Source organism: Colossoma macropomum, unplaced genomic scaffold (genome assembly GCF_904425465.1).
Source record: "Colossoma macropomum unplaced genomic scaffold, Colossoma_macropomum, whole genome shotgun sequence".
Taxonomy (NCBI): domain Eukaryota; kingdom Metazoa; phylum Chordata; class Actinopteri; order Characiformes; family Serrasalmidae; genus Colossoma; species Colossoma macropomum.
Genome location: NW_023494787.1, coordinates 49027488 through 49046487, shown reverse-complemented (window position 1 = coordinate 49046487; position 19000 = coordinate 49027488). Strand labels below are relative to the sequence as shown.

The 19000-nt window shown below is 42.5% G+C and overlaps 1 protein-coding gene across 4 annotated transcripts in view; it reads right to left on the bottom strand.

Moving 5' to 3' along the window:
- LOC118806214 (retinoic acid receptor beta-like) overlaps positions 1-19000 on the bottom strand; it is a 179043-nt gene that overhangs the window by 81182 nt on the left and 78861 nt on the right. For 3 of the 4 annotated variants that reach the window (XM_036567674.1, XM_036567675.1, XM_036567677.1), the window contains exon 2: positions 6129-6277. In XM_036567674.1, coding sequence (XP_036423567.1) covers positions 6129-6277 — 149 coding nt within the window. Of the gene's footprint in view, positions 1-6128; positions 6278-9251; positions 9277-19000 lie in introns of all 4 variants that reach the window. The other variant, XM_036567676.1, reaches the window with a different exon arrangement.

The following is a 19000-nucleotide window of genomic DNA, read 5'->3' as shown; positions in this document are numbered from 1 at the left end:
GCGTGCCCTCTGCACGTCTATTTCCGGTCAAGGCGAGAGATTTTTTTTCTTATTTGGATAAATAAAATATGACCCTTTATTCTTCTTGCGTTTTTTGTTTTTTTGATTTTATGATTATTTTTTGAAACTGTAAAACTGAGCTATTTCTTGATTTTTCTACTGACAACAACAGAAACAAAAACAAGAACCGACTCATTTTCCCCTTTTTCAATACTGGATTTGAAATGAAAATCAAATGACCAAAAGACACACGGACTCAGAAGGTGTGCGACATCTTTTTTTGTTATAAGTAACTTCTGGCCTAAAACGAGGGTTAAACATGTCACTTGTCACAGCGGTTTTGTCTGAAACTCCTAAACTGGCCCACCATCACCCAGAATACAGAATGGTAGTCACCAACATACTGTGCATAAATAAATACAGAACAATGTAAAATAACATGCTACAATAAAATAACCAGCTGTTGGAGTTTGCCTGTCCTCCCCGTGTCTGCGTGGGTTTCCTCTGGGTACTCCGGTTTCCTCCCACAGTCCAAAAACATGCAGTCAGGCTGATTGGATGTGCTACATTGCCCCTAGGTGTGAATGTGTATGTCTGTCTGTCTGCCCTGCGATGGACTGGCGACCTGTCCAGGGTGTATCCTGCCTTCCGCCCAATGACAGCTGGGATAGGCTCCAGCACCCCACCGCGACCCAGAAGGATAAGCGGTTTAGATGATGTATGTATGTATGTATGTATGTATGTATGTATGTATGTATGTTTGTGAACGACATCTCAAACTTTCCATACTGCATGTTCTCATGCTGCGCACTGCTGATGTAGTGAGATAAGATTTCTGCTCATAGAACATTTTGAACATATCAAAATATTCTTGGCCAAACAAACTGAACGTTCATTTGGCTGCACTAAGCTGTACCTTCCTGAATCCGTTCTGTTTATGTCCCGCTTTCTCCTGAGCGTGGGCCGTGTGGTCACCTATGTGCTGAGTGGTGAGCCAGATTAAAAGGCGATTTAAGGCAGTGAGAGCAGTAGAAATAAAGTAAGATGATGAAGTAAAGCAGGAGGAGACGCAGGTAAAGTCTGCTGGCAGTGGGAGGCGGGCTATGAGAACCAGGGGCCGGACTCACAAAAGCTTAAGAAAAAGCTTGCGAAGGTTCTTAAGACAAACACTAAGAAGTTCATAAGAATGTTCTTAAATGCAGTTCTCAGAAAAAGCTTAAGATCTCAAATATTCTCTAAAGATAATCTGAATTATTTTTTATTAAGAAAATCTTCATTGTTTTTTTAATGTAGGCTACGTTGCATTTAACCACGTACCATAAACGATGCGAGATACATTCTGAATTTGTATTAACTGTTATTTCCCTTATCAGGTTAATCTGCTCAGAGGAGCAAACTGGAGGAAAAACATCAAACCAAGCGTTTAAGAATTTCAGCAAACAAGAATTGATGGAGGAAGAAACAGCCAACAGGAACAAATCCTCCTTGGAAAGTATGTTATTGTGGGGTGACGGATGAGAATGAGGAGCAGCAGAGGCAGCGTCTGTGATAAATTTAGATGCTTAACTTGTCAACGTACAGCCTGAGACAGTGTGAGTCTGTTATAAGGTTAAGGAAGCATTTAAGAACATAATATCTTCAACAATGCCACATGTTCTTAGAATAACTCTTCAGAAAATAGTTAAGGAGAAAATAAGAGAATTCTTAAGATGTTATTTGAAGAAAAACAATTTCTTATAACTGTTTTCTTAAGAATGAAGTTAAGTAAAAACACACATTTAAGAAGATTTTCTTTAAGACACTTTCGTGAATCCGGCCCCTGAACCCAATGCAAAAAATGGTACCTTGTCAAGTAAAACTATCAATATAGTAAAAATCCAATATTTCTCCTGTTGAGATTGTTGTAAGCTTAAGTTAAGATTTTTTTACTTACTTAGACATTGTTTACTTGTTTACACTGTAAAACATGAGAAGTCTGCTCAACTTAAAATGATACAGTAACTGATTACATGGCTTTTCTTGAGTTGACTCAACTTGAAGACACCAGTTCACACAACTCAAACTTCTTAGTTGAGTCAAAAACTCTCCCAGCTACTGTTTCTAGGTCTGCATCTCAGTCAGATAAACAAACTGAATTTCCATTTTTTACTCTCCACTAGCTGGCGCTCCTTCTATCATACAGTCCCATCTGGCATTTTTCCCTCTTGGGCCTCTGGATATGGACAGCTATGTCATTGCTGGGATTCAAACTCACAACCTCCTGATGTTGGGATGAATTATTAGACAGTTGCACCTCATAAGACGACGCCATGCTTTAAAGTTAAAACAACTAAAATTTTCTCCAGTGTATTAAATATTAGTAGACACACAATCTGAATTACTTCATGTGTTCCTGAGTGGTGCAGTGGACTAAGCCGTCACCCTAACAGGAGGTTGTGAGTTTGAGCCCCAGCGACGCCGCAGCCATCCATAAGTGTTCACCCAAGAGGAAAAATGTCCAGCAGGATTGTGTGATGTAGAGTCCTGGCTGATGGGGAAGTTCAGTATAAAAACATGTTCATTATATTTTCCTCACTGAGACACAGAACTAAAAAATTAAGAGAACTTTTGACTCAACTAAGAAGTTTGAGTTGTGTGAACTCTGGTGTCCTCAAGTTGAGTCGACTCAAGAAAAGCCATGAAATTAGTTACTATATCATTCTGAGTTGAGCTGATCTCTCATTTTTAACAGTGTAGGTAATTTAAGTAAAATTGTCTCACTATACTATGCTTGTTGTAAGAAATGTGCGTGAAACCAGCTAAATTATCTGCCAGTACAGTGAGACTATTTTGCTTAATAAAATTACCAAAAACAAGTAAAACATTTCTGGAAATAAGTTAGATAATCTTATAATAAGTGCACAACCATCTCAAAACGGGACATACACCAATCAGGCATAACATTATGACCACCTCCTTGTTTCTACGCTCATTGTCCATTTTATCAGCTCCACTTACTATATAGGTGCACTTTGTAGTTCTACAGTTACAGACTGTAGTCCATCTGTTTCTCTGATACTTTGTTAGCCTCCTTTTACCCTGTTCTTCAGTGGTCAGGACCCCCATGGACCCTCACAGAGCAGGTACTATTTGGGTGGTGGATCATTCTCAGCACGGCAGTAACACTGACGTGGTGGTGGTGTGTTAGTGTGTGTTGCGCTGGTCTGAGTGGATCAGACACAGCAGTGCTGCTGGAGTTTTTAAACACTAGGTCCACTCACTGTCCGCTCTATTAGACACTCCTACCTTGTCAGTCCACCTTGTAGATGTAAAGTCAGAGACAATAGCTCATCTGCTGCTGCACAGTTTGTGTCGGTCATCCTCTAGTCCTTCATCAGTGGTCACAGGACGCTGTTGGCTGGATATCTTTGGTTGGTGGACTATTCTCAGTCCAGCAGTGACACTGAGGTGTTTAAAAACTCCAGCAGCACTGCTGTGTCTGATCCGCAGTTTATTAGGTATATCGACTAGATTTAAGATCATTTCACTTGACAAGATACCATTTTTTGCAGTGCACTGAATGTGAACCCGTCCCGAGGCCGACACATATTCGTAAAATCGTGTCTGACCCCGACAGGACCCGACTGCTCATTCGGACAAATTTTTCAATCTTTGTTTTGCAATAAAAAGGTGAAATGGGCTCCACACTGCTGCACCAACTTCATCAGATCTGAAGGCAATAATGAGAAGAAGCATATTCGGACCTGCCGCTTTCTACTGATAAGATCTCTAATGGACACCCAGAGTCTGAACCTGGAACCCTTCAGCTCCACCATATTCAGGCACCTGTTGTAGAGCTCTACATCCTCTTGCATCACACACCAGGTTCCTGGAAGGCTCTGTGTAGTGTGTGGAAGGCAAAGGCCCTGCAGTGTCATGGATAATTTAAATACAGGCCTACAAGATCAGCACTCCCCTCTCAGATATTAACATATTAATACCGCAGCACGTCCAACTCAACTAGGCATCTATCTCACGCTGTGTCCTCCACCGAGAAACCATCAGACTTGCCCTATCCTGCCGCTTCCCGAGCTGGGAGCTAAACTAGCTCTGTTAGATCACCCTGGAGCTCACAAAGCCTCATAATGTAAATAATTCAACAGGAAAGCCTCAGAACTGAGCGCACCGTTAGCAGCAAGACAGCAGCGCAGGCCTGCGGCGTGGAACACCGGAGCCCACCGGCCAGCCCTAGCTTTTCCAAGGAAGCTGACAAGTACGTTGACTGCAAGGGAGTAACCTAAGGGTGGGGGATAAGGGGCTGCATCCTCTCCAGTATGGAAAAGAAACAATATAAATAATGAAAGAAATCAGAAAACACATTCTTTACAGGTCTTACGCAAACGACACAAGCTCTAACAGCTACAGTAACACCTTTAAGGCCTTTACAGACTGAGCATGATTAATCTGCCAGACATCAAATTTAATCAAAAAACACTTTTTTTAGGGCAAAAATGCAACATTATTTATGTTGTGGTCTACGGTTGGTGTTTTGCATGTTAGTCAAATGGCTTTTTCCTGTCAAAGCAGGTGGTTCTTTGCCATACTGAGCGACGAAACCTCCAGTTTGTGTAATATTTACTCTGTGAATCTCTATATGCATTCAAACCAAAGTTTGTTTTAGCCTAAAGCTTAAAATATACTTTAGCCCAACACAAACGTATCGCAAATTAACTGTGAACCCACATAAAACGACTGAAATGTTGATTCGCCTAAAACTTGCTAAGAAAAACCAAAGCTGAATGCCACTGGCTTGAAAATGCTGCCATGAAACTGCTGGCGTGAAACTGTGGCTCTGCAGACAGATATTATTGGAACTGAGCGACGAAACCCTCCAGACGTCAGATTTGTGAAGCTACATGAACACTAGCAGAGTGTTTCTTACTCTATATGATCTTATTCTGCTTCTATGAGTGTCTTAACAGAGCTCTGATATCAAAATAGTCCTCGGTGTATGAGGTCAGATGAGGTCGGATAGCAGAATTGGTATCACAGGAGAAAAATCAGTGCATTTTCATGAGCTTTAGTCTTTCACAGCACAGCCGAACCTACAGAGATACAGGTGACACAGAAAGGACTTCTAATCCCAGAACTCTAAAACACAGGAGAACGGGGTTTAATCCACCGCTCAGGCAGGTAATCAAACACTGCTATAATATACTGCTAAGACCACTAACGTGGCAGCAAGCAAGTTCACTAGTTGATCGTGTTCCAAGCTGCATGCAAAATCACTCATAAAGGTTCAGCTCCTGAATGAGGTCTCAGTTTTTTCTTTTCGAAAACACAATTTGCACTGCAAAAATCATATCTTAGGACAAATGATCTTAAATCTAGTCTAAATCTCATACTTCATACATGGTTGTACAAATATTATAAGCTTATCTTACTTATTTCTGTGTTTTCTTTACTTGTTTAAAGTAATTTTATTGAGTAAGAATGTCACTATATTGGCAGATAATTCTGCTTTTTTCATGCACATTTCTTAAACTAAGCAAAATTTTCTGCCAATTTTCTGCCAAATTTTACTTAATAAAAATACCTAAAACAAGTGAAAATGGCTATAAATATGTATATATCAACTAGATTTAAGATAATTTCACTTGCCAAGATACCATTTTTTTGCACGGGAAGGATTTCGTTTTGCACTTGAAGACATTCTGTCCGTTTTTCAAAACTGTACATCTGAATATTTTGCATTTTAGTGCCATTTATTTGGATCTTGTTTGGTGTGTCACAGCCTTTAAAGCGACTGCACCAAGTAAAGTTTGTTTATTTGAGCTCTAGCTGTTTATTGGCTGATACCAATACCTAATATCTAATATACTTTTCTTTAAAAGTATATTAGCTCTCTTATCTTTGGTCACACTTGCAGAACCAACGTTACTCAAACATCCTCAGCATAATCTGGCTAATACTTAAAATCAAATCACCAGGCACTAGAAAATGACCATCACATCCAGTAGAATGTATAGTGTAGTGGTATGATCATCTGTCAGTTGCTGTATTTATCACTTTCTAAAGAGTTTACCAAGCTAACGATAGCCATCTGGGTAGACAATGCTAGCAGTTTTAGCTTATTTAGCTTGGCTTACCTTGCAGCCCTCACAGGCACTGACACCATAGTGGTACCCCGAGGACTTGTCCTGGCACACGAAGCAGGGCTTGTAGACACGGGGAGGGGGCAGGGGTGAGGGCGGGCTGGGGACCAGCTCCTCTGAACTGCTGCTCTGCGTCTCGATGGCTGCGGGGGCATAAGAACGACAAGACAGAGATTACAAAGGAGAAAGAAAAGATGCCCAGAACCACTGTGCAAATCAGTGAGATGAAAATCTGTTACAATTACAGAAACACTGAGTCTTGCAGAGACTTGAGTAAGTCAGGACAGATGAAAAACCCAAGCATGACAGAGACGACACAACACTGAAGGAGGATGGAAAGAACTATACAGTATAATATCACAATATTTCAGGTTTAAAAACAGTATTAATACACAGAGGCCTAAGTATCAATACTTAAATATTTATTATATTAACTATATTTAGATAACCAAATGCATTTCTGTCTTAATCTAAAGCTTCTGATTTCCTATCGGTGAGACCGAGACCAAGGCTTCTGTCAGTGGAGCTATAGTTGGGAAGGATAGAGAATAGATAGATAGCATAGATAATAAGGCACATAACCAATACTGGAAACTAAAGTTTGACACCTTTGATATGTTGTTTTGAGAATCACCCTATAAATATCTAAACTAAAGCGATCTATGGTTGGTTATTTTGCATATTAGTCAAATAGCTCCTTCCTGTCAAAGGTGGTTCTTCGCCACACTGACCGACGAAACCCTCCAGAAGTGTGACTTGCAAGGCTACCTGAACACTAATCAGAGCCTTACTTACTCTGTATGATGTTATTCTGCTACTATGATTGTTTTAATGGAGCACTGGTGTTCGATCCTATTGACTGATACCCCGAATTGATATGAGGAGAAAAAGTCAGACTAAAGCATCCTTTAATGCTGGGTTGACGAATTAGAGACTCGTGGGTAAAAGATAACAAGGTTAACACCAGACCAGGTCAGCAACCAGATTAACAAAACACAATACATAGGCGGAGATGATAACGGAGTCAGATAAACAAGCGAGGGTGGTAACCAAAACGCAAACACACGGGTAGACAAAAGGACAAATCCAAGAATCAACAATAAGAAGACAAAGCAAGGCCACAAACCGGACAGCTATTAAACAAAGAGCGGCTCAGTATGCACTGACAGGTCAGGGGCGCTGCTTCTCAAAGACCCAGTGCACACAGGCTTAAATACAAGGCAACACAGGTGATGGTGATCAATATTCAGGCGGCTGAGATCTGCTGGTTGGATTTTGATTGGTTGATGGAGTCATGTGACAAACTAAGGGATTCTGGGAAGTGGAGTTCAAATGAGAACCGGGAAGCGTGACACATCTTCACAAGATGTAGATATACATGAAGATATAATATACATCTGACACAGAAGAGCCTTCCAGTCCCCGAGACTGTTAAAGCACAAGAGAATGGGATTCGATCCACCTCAGGAAATGGTAGAAACCTGAAACATCGCTTTAATGTACGAATAAGAGACAAAAAGGTGTAAATGAGAAGAAGAATGTATAACATTCAGTAGATAAAACGTTTTCTTTTGCAGTCAAAACTAATGAACTGCAATATACTGCAATATGTCATATCACTGTACTTTGCACATCACAAACTGCAATAGCATATAAAAATCTGCAGCAGAATTGGGGTTTAGGTATCGTGATAATATTGTATGATAAGGTCCTGTAGTGATTCTCACCCACACACCACTTTCTCTTGTCCAGTTAGAATCCCAAGACCAATTCTGATCAATTTTTTATTAAAAAAAATGCTTGGCTTTACTTATGGCCTCTAAAAGTGGAGCTCAAACAGCCAATTTAGGGTAAAAAAAAAGAAATAAATAAGTATAATGCACAGCTGGGCTATATTAAGATTAAGTGACCCTTATTACTCCCACAACGGGGATATTTCACCTCCGCATTTAACCCATCCATGCAGTGAAACACCACATACACACCAGTGAAAGCACACACTAGGGGGCAGTGAGCACACTCGCCCGGAGCGGTGGGCAGACCTATCCACAGTGCCCAGGGAGCAGTTGGGGGTTAGGTGCCTTGCTCAAGGGCACTTCAGCCACGTACTGTCGGCTCAGGGGATCAAACCGGCGACCTTCTGGTCACAGGGCTGGTTCCCTAACCTCCAGCCCACAACTGCCCCAAAATATGTGGAGAGTGTTATTATCACGTGACCTGCTTTACTACAATTTACATTTTGTTGTGCTACTGTCCTGCTATCTGTCCTGCATACTAATACTGGATATAAAATCATTTTATCTCTGAGATATTAATCATTTTATGCATTTTTAGAATTATTTTACACAACAGAGCTACAAATCACACTGATCATACAAAGGATCACAGAAATACTGAACATATTCACTCGCCTGCCAAACTGAGATCCTTAATTACCCCAAATTTAATTTGCGAACTTGCAACGATCACTACAGACCGTAAAATCACCCCAAAAAACGAAGCAACAACGATCTCGGGGGAAATGAACGCTGAAGAGGTATAAATGATCTCACAGCTCAGACTGCATCAGAGGACAAGGAGGCAACACGAGCGCGCTCCAAACTCCAGGCCAATCAGCCGATCAAATTACGCCACCACACACAGATCTCCAGAGGAGCAAACTCACTTAGCCATGTCATTCAGCCGCTCGGCTGCATCCGAAACGATTCTGCACTGCCAGATCACTCCATCCATCTCTGCAGGAGCTGCTCACAGCGCTACCTTTAAAATCCCAGCTGAGTTTCCTCACGATGGTGCTGTCAAGGAATGAATTCCTGTTTTCTGAGAGTCTTTCAATTACAGAGCTGCATTCTTCATGAACGTGTGGGTGTACAGAATCTGCTGAAATCCAATCTAACCGAGCTTTGTGAGACACATCTATGGTTAGACCTTCATTTATGTAATTTCCAGTCAAAACAGCCATTAAGTACAAGTTATTCATCTTTTAAGAGAGATTTCAGAGGAAATGAGATATAAGGTCATCCACTTGCATTAGAAAAGTGAAAAAACAGAAGTTTATAAAACTGGAGTTCAAAAACGATTAAAAGCTACAGAGAAAATGGGGCTCCTAACAACCACCTGGAAGAGCTGGTCGACCCCAAAACTGCCCCCATCAGATAAACAGCGCTTAAAGCTTTCATCTCTGAGAGAGAGGAGAAAATCAAGCTGCTTCAGATCTGAAAACATCCACAGGTGTTTCTGTCCATCCTTCCACTGTGAGAAGACGACTCAGCGCTGTGGGTCTGAAAGGATGTGTAGCTGTCAAGAAGAACCTCACTGAGAAAAGGAGACGGACACATCAAACAAAGAAGCTGGACGATGGACTGACCACCCCAGAGTCCGGACCTCAACACCACTGAATGGGTTTGATTACTTCAGAAAATGATCAACCAGCTTCTAAGACTGAACTTTGGAGGTGTGGAAAAATAACACTGCAGTTTTTTTTTACACTTTAAATACACTTTAAATAAATGAAGGTCTCTAATGTCGAGCATCTCTTTTAGTCTGAATTCTAATGTAATTTAGATATAATTCTCATCTATAGATATGATATAGACGTTTATGAATCTCTAGATCTATAGAGATTTCATAAATAAGTAAAACAAACAACTGGTTTCACACCATCAAACCATTATTAATGTAAGGCATGTGGGTCGTTCTCCATTTGAGTTAATTTTATAGAACCGTTGTCTTTATTAAAGACCCTTGAAGAACCACCTTTTTAAGAGTGTAGAAGTTAATCTGTGAAAATAAAGTCTATCTTCACTCTACAAATCACCTCACATAAAAAAATCCAAGTGTGTCTGATGAGCAAGTTCATGCTTTGATTCGTTCTCCTCCATTTGCCCTTTTTATTTCAGCTTATTTTAGGTGTCGCTTGAAAACTTCCCTGCATCTCGTGGTCTATTTTGCCTTGAGGGAACTCTGAATGTAGACGCAGAGAGGTCACCTGCCAAATGCCATGACCTCTCAGTGAACCTCTCACCAGGCGCCACGATATCTGGGCCAGCGCGGAGCATCTTCGCCTGATTAGGTTAAAATTAGAAATCTGGAAAGTGAAAAAAAGAAATCGCATCTACAATTACACTCAAACATAAATGTGGCATGGATGGTTCTTTGGATTGGTGCTACAGAGGAACCACTTTTGGGTGCTGAAAGAACTTTCAATGGTTCTCTGATGTTCTGTGAAGAAGCTTTGTAAAAATGAAAGCCGTTAACATCTTAACATAAGACTTATTATATTTTTAAGGCTATTCATTAAGTACATTGACTCCAATGTAAACTGGCTTTGTTCTAATATGTTATAGAAGCGCAGCTGCTGGATATTTAAAAGAAAATCTGCCGATTTAAAAAAAATCTGCATAATTCAGTGTTTGAGATGTAAACAAAGTCATTCAGAGTGGTTTGGTGTGAAATGGTTCAGATGTCTTTACAGTGGTGGTGATAGGAACCAGGGGTCACCATGACTACAACACAAATATAGACATTTTATTTACTATCCAAAACCACCAGTGAACCTACACAAGTCTTCTGAGTTTATATATGTAATGGTAAAATAATGAAAAAATATGTTTTCTAAGGGACTTCTGACACCCTACACGTACATTTTAGGCTAAAACCATCTCAGAACTATCATATAACAATGTTTTAGGCATCAGGCAGTGTATTCATAACCGTTTCATGTTTGTATGAGGAGCTTTTAGAGGCATTAAGCTCTTCAGACATCTGGTTCCTATCACCACCACTGTGAACAATTTTTTGCAACTACTTTGAATGACTATTTACATTTCAAGCATTTAATTATATAGAAATACTAAAGAAAACCCCTTTTTAAGAGTTAATAAACTTTCTCACTATATAGTGATTAAAGGTAGTTCTCAAAACTGTATGTTTAAGCCAAAAGTAACTGGGGAACCTTTGTTTTCAAGAGTAGATGAATATGAAAAGCAGAGTTTGCTGGAAGGGAAGTCGAGTGCAGGTAAGGGACTGCTGCTTCACTCTGGATCTGAGGCCAGATTAACAGAGTAGATAAATACGCCTCGAGTCTTCTAACTAAGTACGCATTGATTGCAGGAGTCTCTCTCTCTCTCTCTCTCTCTCTCTCTGTGTTGGGATTTCGACCGTTAGACAGATAAATGACCTTATCGATCTCGCATCACACTCCTCCTCCCCTGCGACTCCAAACACTCCATTTCCTCTGAGTGAAATCTGATTGAATTAATGAAGGTAGGCGGCCATCCGTTTTCATTTAAGTCAGGCCGGCCGGCGCTGTGGCTTGTAGCCGGCCGCACGCTCAAAATGCTTTCCATCTGGCGACGGGAGACTCCGCTCGTGTCCGTGTCCGGCTGCCGCGGAACGCTCGCACATCTATTCTAATCACGGCAGACACGGAGCACAATTCCTGCCGACAGGTCATCCGTTTCCACTGGCCACATGTGCCGAAGTGTGCCGGCCACTGACTGTGGACTATGTAAACAAGGTGAACGTGTCAGTCTACCTCGACTCTCAGAGGTCTGTAGTAAGAAGGAGCATGAAAAATCGACTATTAGACTCCTAGAAATCAGTGGTGAACTGTGACTATTACAGCTAAGCCTCCAGTTTGGCCCATAAATCGCTGTTGTAACTTTACAGGAGAGGGAAAAAACATACTCTACTTTTAATGTAAGTCAAAAACGAGGAAAAAGACACCTCTATGAGGAAGCTTAGTTCTGCTAGCACCCCTATAGGACTCGTGTAGTAAGCTAGTGCTAAGCTAACAGCAATTCCCATTAATATTTTTGTCTGTTCTAGATTACTAGACTATTAGGTTGCTAGAAATCAGTGGGGAACTGTGACTATTACAGCTGAAGCTGGGGTTACACTACACAACCTTTACCCTTATTTTAGCCCCGATTCTCAGTCTGGCCGAGTCTGAGCTGGTCGGCTCTAGTCTGCAGAGTTTTGGGTCAGTCTGAGTCGACAGTTGGAGAGAGAGTCGAGTCGTGTTTGAGGGGTGCAGACTCAGATTTTTGGCCTCCCGATCGCGTTTCAGACCAGTCTGAGTTTATCAAATATGTTTGATTTTTTTGACCCGACTCTGAGTGAAATCTAGTATAAATGATCAACGACTCAATCTGAATGGATTCCTGCAACAACCAATGAAAACTGAGAGCAAGAAAGAAGAAAATACAGCAAGTAAACAAAGAAAAGTGGTGAAAAGTCTCTCACGTGAGGAGCGAAGCTTTTTAATGAGCTGAGTTTAAGACACGAGCACAGTCAAGTTTTGCTGTCGGAAGAAAACCGCATCTCCATTTTTGTGGTTTTTCAGTTTTTGAGATGAGAGAGAAGAGAAAGACAGAGAGAGAAAAGAAAAAGAGATAAAAGAACGAGAAGAGAAAGATAAAAGCGAGATGAGACAGAGAGAGGACAGGAAAAAAAAGAGAGAAAAGAAAAATAAATGGGAGAGAAAGAGAGAGAAAAGAAAAAAGATAAAAGAGAGAGAGAGGAAGCAAGCAAGAGAGTGAGTGAGAGAGAGAGAGAGAGGGAGAGAGAGATGGAGAGACAGAGAGAGAGGAGGAGGACAGAGTTCGCTCCCTCGTCTCTCTCTGTAGCTGCATATTTAAACTCAGTGAGAGGTGTTTGACCACCTGCAGACAGATGGGTCACATAAAAGGCAGATGTAGCCCCCCACATCACTCCCCACCCCCCCGACTCTGCTGGAGGGGCGTGATGGGCGCGTGAGGCGCGGAGAGCCTTTCCTCATTTTCTGGGCGATTACACTCCGGCGCGGCAGACGGGCCACTTCCACATGTTAACATACACACAGTCACCGCTGGAAGGGGCAGAGAGAGAGAGAGAGAGAGAGAGAGAGAGACGGGAGGTGGTTCTAAAAGAGGAGGCGAGGCAGGCAGAGAAAAATGCCTCATGGCTCGTCACGCTGAACCCGTAGCCTCTGGCTGAACTCACCAGCAGGGTCAAGCAGGAAACACACACACCCATTACAGCCCATTCTCTCACCGGGGGGAAAACAAACTGAAAACAGCACGGCTGAGTCGCACAGCCGGCCCTCCGAGAGAGAGAGAGAGAGAGAGAGAGAGGCAGAGAGAGAGAGAGGGAAAGAGAGAGAGAGAGACAGAGATAGACAGAGAGAGAGAGAGAGAGAGTGAACAGAGAGAGAGAGAGAGAGAGACAGAGAGAGAGGGGGAGAGAGAGAGAGACAGAGAGAGAGGGAGAGAGAGAGTGAACAGAGAGAGAGAGAGGGAGAGAGAGAACAGAGAGAGAGAGGGAGGGGGAGAGAGAACAGAGAGAGAAAGAGAGAGAGAGGGAGAGAGAGAGGGAGAGAGAGAGAGAGAGAGAGAGAGGGAGGACTGACTTGGTGCCACACACATGTGCCAGTTTGTATTCCTATCCTTAAAGGATTCCTATTGACGTCTGTGTTGTTGTAGTAGTTGTAGCTAAAGGCTGCTGTGCTGCGCCTCACCCAGCACTGACCGCTCCCTCCGTCTCCACGGCTCGCCGCTCACGCTGCGGAGTGCACACCTTCTCTCTCTCCTTGCTCTCTCATTGGCCATTGCCCGAATCACTCGTTCAATCACATTGTTGACCATCTCAAACTACAGTACGGAAGTCCACAGAGGCCATGAGATAGTTTTACTTTTCTGGATTGTTATTTTGAGATAACGAGTTTATTATTTTGTTATCTCAAGATAACAAAAGTTGTTATCCTTAGATAATGAGTTAATTATCTTGTAATCTCAAGATAACAAAAGTTGTCATCCTGAGATACTGAGTTAACTATCTTTCTATCTCAAGAAAACAAAGTTGTTATCTTGAGATAAGGAGTTCATTATCTTGTGATCTCAAGATAACAAAGTTGTTATCTTGAGACAATGAGTTGATTATCTTGCAATCTCAAGATAACAAAAGTTATTATCTTGAGATAATGAGTTAATTATCTTGTAATCTCAAGATAACCATCTAGAAAATTATAGCAACAGCTAATGGCCTCTCCAGACTCCTGGACCTCCGTAGGATTGTGTCGTGGGCCTGATCTCGTGTTTGACACATGGACTCTAAAAGCGACTCGCGTCTCCTCTCAAACTACCAGATCATCCGAGCCGTTGGTCACTTTCTGATTGAGCTTCTGTCCTTCAAAATCACTTCAGACTGAAAATCTGTCAGAAGAAGTAAATCAGGTTAAAATCACTCTAAAAGTGGTGACACGCAGGCCCAGCTCAACTCCCTGACACTGGACTGTGAAGTGAATCCTGCACTGAATTAACTGTGTTTAACGAACTCCAGCCGTATCTCTGGATCTCTGGACAAAGCCGTGTCCAGACGCTCTGTCTCATCTCGCTTTATATTTGCTTTCTTTTCCAATCGGCCTCTCAGATTACATCCTACCTACTTCACCCCAAACAAACAAACAGCCGCTGCCATGACGACGGCCTGGTGGCCAACGCGAGGTCCATTCAGCAAAAGACAACGCAAATAAACAGAGTCAAAGAACAGAGAGAGAGAGAGAGAGAGAGAGAGAGAGTGCGGAGTAAGCGGAGGACAGAGAGACCGAGCAAAAGAGTGAGGCAGCGAACAAGAGAGAGAGAGTAAGACAGAAAATGAAAGAGAGAGAGAAAGAGAAAGAAAGCGAAAAAGAGATAAAGAGAGAGGAAGCAAGACAGAAAAAGATAGCAAAAGAGAAAGCAATAGAGAGAGAGAGAGAGAGAGAGAGAGAGAGAGAGAGAATGACAGAAAGAAAAGGAGAAGGAGAAGGAGGAGACCGAAAGAGTGAAAGAGAGATAGAGAGAAAAAGAAAGAAAAAGTGAGAGAGAACAGTAAGAGACAGAGAGAAAAGACAGTGGGCAACCAAGAGACAAAGAATGACAGAAAGAAAAAGAAGGAGAAAAGGAGAAGGAAGAGAGAGAGAGGGCAAGAGAGAGATAGGGAGGGAGAGAAAGAAAGAGAGAGAGAGAGAGAGAAGAGTAAGTGGAGGACAAAGGGACAAAGCAAAAGAGTGAGTGAACGAGTGAGAGACAGCAAGACAGAAAATGAGAGAGAGAAAGCAAGAGAGAAAAAAATAGAGAGAGAGAGAGAGAGAAGGAATGACAGGAAGAAAAGAAGAAAAGAAGGAGTAGGAAAGTGGAAAGAGTGAGAGAGAGATAGGGAGAGAAAGAAAGAACAAGAGTGAGAGAGAAAGAGAGAGAACAGAAAGAGAGAGAGAGAGAATGTCAGGCATTTCCTGAATGTCTCCGGGGGGAATTTTTGTGAAGTTTGGCATCCTGGTGGTGGTGGTAGTGGGTGGTGGGTGGTAGTGAGTGGTGGTGGTGGTAGTTGGAGGGTGGTGATAGTGGTAGTGTAGTGGTGGTGATGGTAGGAGTGGTTGTAGTGAGTGGTGGTGGTAGTGGGGGTGGTGGTGGTGGTGGTAGTCGGGAGGTGGTGTTAGTGAGCGGTGGTGGTGGTGTTAGTGAGTGGTGGTGGTGGTAGTGGTGGTGGAAGTGGTGGTGGTGGTAGTCAGGCGTGGTGGTAGTGAGGGGGTAGTGGTGGTGGTGGTAGTTGGGGGTGGTGGTAGTCGGGTGGTGGTAGTGAGTGGTGGTGGTGGTAGTGAGGAGGTAGTGGTGGTGGTGGTAGTTGGGGGTGGTGGTAGTCAGGGGTAGTGGTAGTGAGGGGGTAGTGGTGGTGGTGGTAGTCGGGGGTGGTGGTAGTGAGTGGTGATGGTGGTAGTGAGTGGTGATGGTGGTAGTGAGGGGGTAGTGGTGGTGGTGGTAGTCAGGGGTGGTGGTAGTCAGGGGTGGTGGTAGTGAGCGGAGGTGGTGGTAGTGAGTGGTGGTGGTGGTAGTGAGGGGGTAGTGGTGGTGGTGGTATTTAGGGGTGGTGGTAGTCAGGGGTGGTGGTAGTGAGTGGAGGTGGTGGTAGTGAGTGGAGGTGGTGGTAGTGGGTGTGTGTGTTGTAGGGAGGGGCTGATTTTGGCCTGATTAGAGCTGCATTACACTCAGACGCTGTGCTCATTTACAGCAAACGTCTTCTGGCAGATCTCTAACACTGTCTGACCCACACGATTCTGCTGCTCTGCGCTCGGTCAGAGAGGCAGCGCTCAGTCACAGAAGCAGATTTAATCAGCGCTCGCTGGCCGTACACATCTCACCGGGCAGGACACGTACACACCTCATAAACTTCTACAAATAAAAGAGTTTGAAAAATAAAGCCAGTTCATTTCATGTGTGGATGTATACAGCATTCTCTGATCAACCAGCTTCTAAGACTGAACTTTGGAGGCGTGTCTGCAGATTCTTTGAGGAACTGAAAGTGAGTCGCCTGAAAAGAATGGAAGCTGGAATAAAGAGAAGGAGGGACACACTGGACACTCAGTAAATTATCAACACGTTTGTAGAGATAGTAAACAAGGACAGAGGAAAATCGATGCAAAACCAGCCGCTGTGAACTACTCAAACTTTACTGAATCAAGCCGAATCTGGAACAAACAGAATAAATCGTTCCTTATCTCCAAACATTTTCTGCATGATCCTTCCACGTTTTGCACAGCATCCCCTCAAATACATATGCATCAGGAAAATAAGTGCATTTTGCATTCCATGCACGCAGCTCATAAACGTGTTTAGACTCCTGCGCAAAAGACTCCGTTCATAAGGCCCTAACTGATGATTTGATTCACTACAGTAAAGATAAAAGGCCACTGAAGAGTGAAGTACGTCCCTATTCATGTGTTTACATAGGGAAGTGCAGGGAACAAACTAAAATAGGGCACAACTTAACACTGACTTTACATGCCGTTATAGAAGTTCAAGCCTCGTGAGCTTCTGGCCGCATCACCACATTTCCCAGCCGCAGCCTCCCATCAAAATTCAGAGAGATTCATTAGCGTTTTAAAGAGATCTGAGCCAAAGAGTGTTTTGAGGGCATGTAAGTAATTTTTTTCAACACAAGCTTTTTTCGCTTACTGTGCTGTTTGTGTGAATCACAGAATCCAACCTTATATTACTGTAATCACCATCTTGTTGCTACAACACAGCACCGCTCTGCAGCAGCTGACAAGCTCACAGCGAGTGCAGCTGGGCTTAAACACAGCCTCCGTACTGCGGGGTTAGTTCTTACACAGCAGTACAGCTCAGACACCTTTAGTAACACTGTTCTGTTTGTTTACACAGATTTTAAGATGAAAAAGAGAAAAAATCTGAAAACAGAGACCTTCTTCTCTTTTATAGTGTCTTTCAGACGTCAGTATTTCATTTGTAAATAAGTATATTAATGAATTTGACAGTAACAGTTGGTAAAACTGCAGTTATTCAGAAACAATGTTCATATTTTACTGATGTGTGATGTTTTTATTTTAGTTGTCCTTCACTGGACAAACAATCTACAACATCTATCATTGTTTGACACACAAACTCACATCAGTGTTCATGTATAATCTGACGTGTGTTTCTATCGGCTCATCTGTCTGATCTGTCTGATATTTCTTACAACATAGAATTACACTGAATTAACTCTGTTCGCACTGATTGATCAGAGGTTTCTAGCAGGTGTTAAACTGACCCTCTGTCTGTTACAGTGAACCGACCCATGGGCTAAACTGTAACACTGCACTTCCCTCATTTTGGGTCGAACTGTACAGGAACGATAGGTGCTAGAAACAAAGTTCAAGTGTTGGTTTGTAGCAGAGATGTTTATGTTGCTTGCATAAAAATATGATTATTCCAACTTAAATATTTTTAAAGTTATTCAACATAAACCACAATGTGCTCTCCTCTACTTTAAAAGGGAATTTGTGACACAACAGCATTGAAAAATCACATTATTATACCTTAAAAAGCAGAAATAAATGCTTTTTCGGCTCTGCTTTAAAGAGCTAATGAACTTATTTGTTGGATCTGATGTGTTAGAGAAGGGAAACCCCTGGACTTCTCCAGGACCAGCACTGTAGACCCCTGTGCTGGCCACTCCATGAGGTCAAACAGCAGAGAGTCCATATCATTAAGAACATTACCCAGGGCCCCCTAGTGTAGTGCTGTGGTGGGCGCCCTCCTCCCCCTCCCCTTGAACCCTCTGTAACCCCCGTATGACCTGGTCTTGAGTGACCCCAGAGCCGGTCAGCAGACGGGGCCACTCAGCCCTCCCTCTCTCCGCCGCTAACACAACAGGTGCTAGATACTTCAAAGCCCCGAGAACGTAAGCCAAGAGACGCAGATGGATGGAAAAAAGAGAAAAACAAAGCAACAGTGACGGAGAGGGAGAGAGACAAATGAAAGAGGGAAGAGAGAAAGAGGACAATCAGATGTACACAAGCTGTGTTCCAAAGCCGAGGCTGCAGCCGAGGCAGTGCGGGTCCTCGGTAGGACCATCCTATGAAGACTCCTCCTTAGTAGCCTATTGGTCACACAAATGGAGCCGTCCTAACGAGGCTGCGTGGTGACGCCACCAGAGCGGCGCCAAACTCGTGAGGGAGCTGGTGAGAGAAACTGGAGCCGGATTGCGTTTTTCCTTTCTTCATTGAAATGGAGGAGATGCTCTTATGTAGTACGAAAAACTACTCAAATATTTCTAAATAGGATAGAATATATGGACGATATACGATATATGGATGAATGCTTTAACCTCTTATTCACCAGGGTATATATGTTTGGCCATCTGAATTTACATGACCAAATCATAAGGCAAATTATTCAGTAACTGCATGAAATAAATGTAAATTTTTAATTAATTTATTTATTTTTTGTAAAAGCTCCCCTCAGATTAACAGAACATGTGTTTTATGATACACATATTGCTATATGCTTACAATTTACTGCTGAAAGCCAAAAATCTTGGACGCTCTTTGTATTATTTTATAAAAGTAA